This window comes from Coregonus clupeaformis, chromosome 12 (genome assembly GCF_020615455.1).
Source record: "Coregonus clupeaformis isolate EN_2021a chromosome 12, ASM2061545v1, whole genome shotgun sequence".
Taxonomy (NCBI): domain Eukaryota; kingdom Metazoa; phylum Chordata; class Actinopteri; order Salmoniformes; family Salmonidae; genus Coregonus; species Coregonus clupeaformis.
The window spans coordinates 61,388,871-61,396,100 of NC_059203.1; the positions used below are offsets into that span (position 1 = coordinate 61,388,871).

The window sequence follows — 7,230 nt, forward strand, 5'->3', positions numbered from 1 at the left end:
GAGATAGAAGCTGTTTTTCAGTCTCTCGGTCCCAGCTTTGATGCACCTGTACTGACCTCGCCTTCTGGATGATAGCGGGGTGAACAGGCATTTGCTCGGGTGGTTTATGTCCTTGATTATATTTTTGGCCTTCCTGTGGCATCGGGTGCTGTAGGTGTCCTGGAGGGTGGGTAGTTTGACCCCGGTAATGTGTTTGGCAGACCGCACCACCCTCTGGAGAGCCCTGCAGTTGCGGGCGGTGCTACAGCCCGACAGGATGCTCTCAATTGTGCATCTGTAAAAGTTTGTGAGGATTTTAGGTGCCAAGCCAAATTTCTTCAGCCTCCTGAGGTTGAAGAGGCTCTGTTGCGCCTTCTTCACACACTGTCTGTGTGGGTGGACCATTTCAGTTTATCAGTGAAGTGTACGGCAAGGAAGCTTTCTACCTTCTCCACTGCGGTCCCGTCGATGTGGATAGGGGGGTGCATATATCACAGATGTTATGATGGCCTCTCTATCTTGATGTTTCCCCAATATTTCGAATTTCCATCTGGACAAGCCTACTGCATAACTTTTTACTTGCAGTAATCATAGGCCTAGCTGTTAGTTTAATTAGGTTACAGCTAACGATTAGCATATATATGATATACATTTATATCAAAGACACTCATTACACCCTATTTGTTTAGCTTTATATACAATATGTAGAAAATCCTCCACCCATTTCCTGACTGACATTTCCACCAATTACCAGTCACCCCCATTTCCAGGTTCCTGCAGGGGCTGTACGTCCTCCTAGCCTCATACAATCTATCCTGATCTCGCTAGCTCACATTCCATTTCGCTACACGGATACAGCAAAACAGAATGTGAGCTTGCGAGATCAGGATGGTTCGTACGAGGCTAACGTCCTTCCCCAGCACACCTTAATTAGGCTCACGTGCTTCCAATTAGTGATGGGAAGTTTGCTCTTTTTACTGACTCAGATCTTTTCAACTCGTTCAGTCAAAATAACCAATTTTTCGACTCATTTCGTTAATTTGATTCAGTAATGCCCAGAGCACGCAGGACCCCCTACCAGCAAATGATTAACTAAAAAAAAGAATTCTATAAGCCTCTCATTCACCATAGGGGGCTTATTGGAGCAGTCATTTGTGAATGAGACTTATAAAAGTGTGCTTCAAACAATGTACATGTCTGATCGCTAGGCATAGCCTACATATACGATTACTTATTGATACGTTTGAAACAAGGTCTAGTTGCGGCCACAACCGGACTAAACTGTGAATGACTCTTGGCGGAATGCAATTGTTACTGCCGCCATGGAGATTAGCACAATATTGTTTGTAAACTGCAGCAGCCCCCCAAACGATTCTTACTAGAGTTCGAGTTGAGCTGTGTAGGCCATGTTTCGGTTCTACAAAGCTGTGTCCATTGATAACATTAAATAATCAATGAATTGCACCATGCGATCAATTATCAGTTCTAAACATGTATTTTTCTTCTCTATGTTGCCTGCAGTATTATCTATTTTTCTGTGCGCACATGATAGACAGTTGGTCGGAGCAAGTACTGTATCCTGAGCCACTGAGCCGGGGGAGCGCATATTAATCCTGCTGTAGAATTCATTGCAGCCAGAAGGTCAAACTAATGACTAAAATGAATGAGTAACTCGGAAAAAACGAATCACGACTCTTGAATGAGTAAAAAGAGTAGTTTGAAAATAACAAATAGTTTGCGAACTGCACAACACTACTTCCAATCAATCAGTGTGGCAACTTCATGGACTGGAAGCATGTAGTGTTTGGACATGTTGAATGTGTTAAATCGTTTATAGTCTTTACATTCTGAAGTTCATCCCCTGTTTCACCTGGATGCGTTATTGCTTAAAAGCCATCCATCCATCCATGCATCTTTATGGGTTCTACTAAGCTAACATATGGAATTGTTTTTCCATTCATAAGTGGAAAAACAGAGTAAAATAATGTATCATACGGCATAAGGTTTTGAAGTGTCTGTCCTATATCTAGGAGATATCAGGAAATATTTTTGTTTTTTGAACACATAGTTAACCTCCGTACTTCCATTCATTTTTTTATTTTAAGTACCAGGTTACCTTCAGACGAGTCCCGTGCGGCTTTGTGAGCGTCTCATCTTTCCATAGAGTGGTCATATTAGTTAGTAGGCCAAACCGTCCACCGCATGTGCGGAAGGCCGACATAGGCGGATGAGGTGGATTGAGACGCAGCCCATGCAAAAAAACAGATATCTCTAGCTTAAACTGACTGATTTGTATGGGGATTTTTGTATTATGTTAATTAGATTGAAGCAAGGGTGCAACAATAGACTCTTAATTAATAAATGGTAAACTGAGAACTGAGGTCCTAGTGTTCTTACAGACACTCCACTGTGAAGCTCACCATACCACACCAGCAACCCTCCAATATTTTTCAATATACTGTATCTCTCCTTGATACACAATTGGCTGGGACAAAGATCACCTGACAAACTTTGATTTTGGTGTGAATTGTCCCTTTAATGTGGAGGAGACCAAAGATATTAAAAAAAAGCAAAGAAGAATACATTACTAACACAGTTTGTCAACAGAGTTTCTAAACCATCTTTGGTTTATCTTTGTTTCTCACAATATCTGAGTTCCATTGCTCTGTCCTGATAAACCCGGATATGTCATTTGTTTCCCATCCATTAGTTGTCGCTTGATTGGTCATTCTGGCTGCTGACTATCACAGGGAAGGAGGACAACATTTGACAACAACATGGATCATTGAAAATAACAGACTTCAGCACAGTCTTGGACAACAGCAAACATGACAAATGGTAAGTTTGATGTGACGTGTGTTGTTTTATAAGTCATCTTGCAGGAGATGCACTGTTTTCAAAGTTAAGAAGCAGACGTTAGCGAGATACTGTAGCTTTAGCTAGCTAGCTATCCCTCTGTGATTCCATTACCTAGCATTGTGCCAGCTACTTTGCTAGCTAGCTACCATCTATTTCTGTAGACGTGGCTACAGACCGTACTGTAGCTAGCCAACATCATTTTGCTAACATTTTGATTGATGAACTGAAAAAGTGCATCATCAATTTGCAACCTAATACGTCCATCTGGTAACTAGTTAGCTACTTAGCAAGCTAGCAACCTATGTTGTGACATGTTTGGTGGGCAGTTTATAAATCATGTAGCTATTACTGGCTCCTACAGCCATCTATGGAACCCTGCTTTTGTAATTGATATTGACATAGCTAGCTATCTAGCTAGCTAATCACACAGGTATCAGGTGTAGCCTAGCTGCCAAACTGGTTGTTGTAGACCGCAAATAGTGATTGTGTGCTAGCTACAACAAGATACAATCTGTCAATCTATTGTTGTCAATAAAATATTCAACTATCCAAAGCAATGTTAGTTAATCTTCGAAAATTGAACGACCATCCATGTCATCTTAAAACCAAATTATGTGTTTTTTTCTCCCCTCTGCCCCTCCCCTCAGTGTACTCGTTGGATGGGGTTGTGGTGTTTGGGATTCTGTTCATCTGTACGTGTGCATACCTCAAGAAGGTGCCTCGTCTCAACAGCTGGCTACTCTCAGAGAAGAAGGGTGTGTGGGGGGTGTTCTATAAAGGTAAGCCATCAATCAATCAAGCCATAATGTCCATCTATGTAATAGAAGAATGGGACATAAATACTGGGTTTGTGTTACTAACTACAGCCAAAGAGCTATGCTACAGTTTCATCATAGTCTGAAGCATTTTACATTTTACATTTTAGTCATTTAGCAGACGCTCTTATCCAGAGCGACTTACAGGAGCAATTAGGGTTAAGTGCCTTGCTCAAGGGCACATTTACGTCATTTAGCAGACGCTCTTATCCAGAGCGACTCACAAATTGGTGCATTCACCCTATAGCCAGTGGGATAACCACTTTACAATTTTGGGGGGTAGAAGGATTACTTTATCCTATCCCAGGTATTCCTTAAAGAGGTGGGGTTTCAAATGTCTCCGGAAGGTGGTGAGTGACTCCGCTGTCCTGGCGTCGTGAGGGAGAGAGGTCCACTTACTTACCCCTACTTCTGATCTACTGTCTTATTTCTCCCTTATTACCCCATTCTATTTCCCCCTGTCTTCCTCTGTCTGTCAATCTCTCCCCTCTCTGTATCCCTCCCCTCCATCTCTATCTCCCTTGCTCCCCCATTCTCTCTCCCCCTTCTATCTTCCTTGGTCTCTTTCGCTCTCTCTTTCTCTCCCTCTCTCTTTCGTCTCTCAGCTGCAGTGATTGGGACCAGACTCCACCATGCTATGGCGATAACCTGTCTGTCGATGGCATTGTACCTGGTCTTCTTAAAGTGACAGCGTCAGGCTGGGATGGACCAGACTGGACTGGGATAGACTGAACCGGACTGGACCAGGCCAGGCTTGGCTGGGCTTTGCAGAGCTGGATTGGGCTGTGCTGGGTTGCCACCCATGGACACTGTTTGGACAATGTGTGCCCAAGATGCCCATTTATTCAACCAGGACCTGTAAAGGATAAGGACAAGCCAATAGTGCCCCCCTTAGGTAAATAGGATCCCTGTCACTCATTGGACTCTTCTAAATATGACATCATCCATCCCTGCACGACACAACTGTCATCCAGTTTACCTTGAGTTTCCTGTACAGATCTTATAGAACAGTGTTTCTCAATCTATTCTTGAGGTGCACATTTTTGTTCTAGCTCAACACTAACACATCTGATTCTACTGTTCAATTGCTCAACCAGTCACCAAGCCATTGATTAGTTGAATCAGGTATGTTAGTGCTGGGCTGAAACAAACCTGTGGACCCCCTGGAATGGATTGGGGACCACTGTGATAGAGGAGATGTCAGCATGCTAAGTAGTGTCAGCATGCTCATGTGCTGATGTACTCAGCATGATCATGTGTTGAGTAGTGTCTTTATTTAATACTGTTGTTAATAATAAACCTAGTGTTGTTATCACCTAATTACCACTCTCAATGGTTTATTTTGGGGAAAGGACTGGTATAAAACAATAGCCTAAAATAATGTGGAAAATATTAATTTCTGTGTAAAGTCAGACTTCTGTTGTATATATTTAGGGGGAAAGTCATTATAATAGATTAGAAAAGGCTGTTTTCTGTAGAGCACTATAGAGAAGAGAATCACATGTATTGTTGTTAAGTCTAAATATCTCTTTGTTTATTCATATGAATTTTTTAAAGTTAAAATGGTTGTACATTGTCATGATTATCGTCACTATCATTTTTCAACAACCAGGAATAACTCTGGGCCATAGTTAAAAGCTAGAAGGTCACATGGTCAGGGAAAACTCTTGGTCCTTGCCACATTTTCGAAGACAAAACGAATATAGGAAAAATGTCTTGGTGTCCAGCTTAAGTTCTTATTTTCTTTCAACCTCTGTTCATCCTTTTTTGCTCTGTATTTTATGTATGATTTCCCTGTTTGGAAAAACCAGTACAAACTTCTGCACCAGTGCTTTGTGACTAAACCGCCGTATATTGTGTGACAATAGCTCTTGTCGTCTCTGGGGAAAACCAAATAAAAATAACTCAAAACAACTTAAAACAGTGAAGTATGTTACATTTAGTGAAAGCTGCAATGAGAACCTCTGTCATGAAAATGTGCAATGTGTTACTCATGACAGGGCTCAATAACATGTACATTTTGGCATTGTCTTCATCTACGGTAAGTAGTAGACATGTATATTGTTGGAGAGTCTTACTTGGAGAAAGCAACCCTTAAAGCACTCGTGTACAGTGGCTTGCGAAAGTATTCACCCCCCTTGGAATTCTTCCTATTTTGTTGCCTTACAACCTGGAATTAAAATTGATTTTTGGGGGGTTTGTATCATTTGATTTACACAACATGCCTACCACTTTGAAGATGCTCAATATTTTTTGGGGTGAAACAAACAAGAAATAAGACAAAAAAAACAGAACTTGAGCGTGCATAACTATTCATAAACTATTATTTGAACAGTGAGAGACAGAATAACAACAAAATCCAGAAAAATGCATGTCAAAAATGTTAAAAATTGATTTGCATTTTTATGAGGGAAATAAGTATTTGACCCCCTCTCAATCAGAAAGATTTCTGGCTCCCAGGTGTCTTTTATACAGGTAACGAGCTGAGATTAGGAGCACACTCTTAAAGGGAGTGCTCCTAATCTCAGCTTGTTACCTGTATAAAAGACACCTGTCCACAGAAGCAATCAATCAATCAGATTCCAAACTTTCCACCATGGCCAAGACCAAAGAGCTCTCCAAGGATGTCAGGGACAAGATTGTAGACCTACACAAGGCTGGAATGGGCTACAAGACCATCGCCAAGCAGCTTGTTGAGAAGGTGACAACAGTTGGTGCGATTATTCGCAAATGGAAGAAACACAAAATAACTGTCAATCTCCCTCGGCCTGGGGCTCCATGCAAGATCTCACCTCGTGGAGTTGCAATGATCATGACAATGGTGAGGAATCAGCCCAGAATTACACGGGAGGATCTTGTCAATGATCTCAAGGCAGCTGGGACCATAGTCACCAAGAAAACAATTGGTAACACACTACGCCTGCTCAAGAAAGCACATATACAGGGCCATCTGAAGTTTGCCAATGAACATCTGAATGATTCAGAGGAGAACTGGGTGAAAGTGTTGTGGTCAGATGAGACCAAAATCGAGCTCTTTGGCATCAACTCAACTTGCCGTGTTTGGAGGAGGAGGAATGCTGCCTATGACCTCAAGAACACCATCCCCACCGTCAAACATGGAGGTGGAAACATTATGCTTTGGGGGTGTTTTTCTGCTAAGGGGACAGGACAACTTCACCGCATCAAAGGGACGATGGACAGGGCCATGTACCGTCAAATCTTGGGTGAGAACCTCCTTCCCTCAGCCAGGGCATTGAACATGGGTCGTGGATGGGTATTCCAGCATGACAATGACCCAAAACACACGGCCATGGCAACAAAGAAGTGGCTCAAGAAGAAGCACATTAAGGTCCTGGAGTGGCCTAGCCAGTCTCCAGACCTTAATCCCATAGAAAATCTGTGGAGGGAGCTGAAGGTTCGAGTTGCCAAACGTCAGCCTCAAATCTTAATGACTTGGAGAAGATCTGCAAAGAGGAGTGGAACAAAATCCCTCCTGAGATGTGTGCAAACCTGGTGGCCAACTACAAGAAACATCTGACCTCTGTGATTGCCAACAAGGGTTTTGCCACCAAGTACT

The 7,230-nt window shown here is 42.3% G+C and overlaps 1 protein-coding gene across 1 annotated transcript; it reads left to right on the forward strand.

The window, feature by feature from the left end:
* Positions 1-2,700: 2,700 nt before the first annotated feature.
* On the forward strand, positions 2,701-5,567 carry LOC121578703 (protein kish-B). Its single transcript, XM_041893091.1, has 3 exons — positions 2,701-2,817; positions 3,486-3,617; positions 4,259-5,567. Exons 1-3 carry the CDS (start codon positions 2,808-2,810, stop codon positions 4,339-4,341), a joined length of 225 nt encoding a protein of 74 aa, XP_041749025.1. The 5' UTR covers positions 2,701-2,807; the 3' UTR covers positions 4,342-5,567.
* The last annotated feature ends 1,663 nt before the right edge of the window (positions 5,568-7,230 follow it).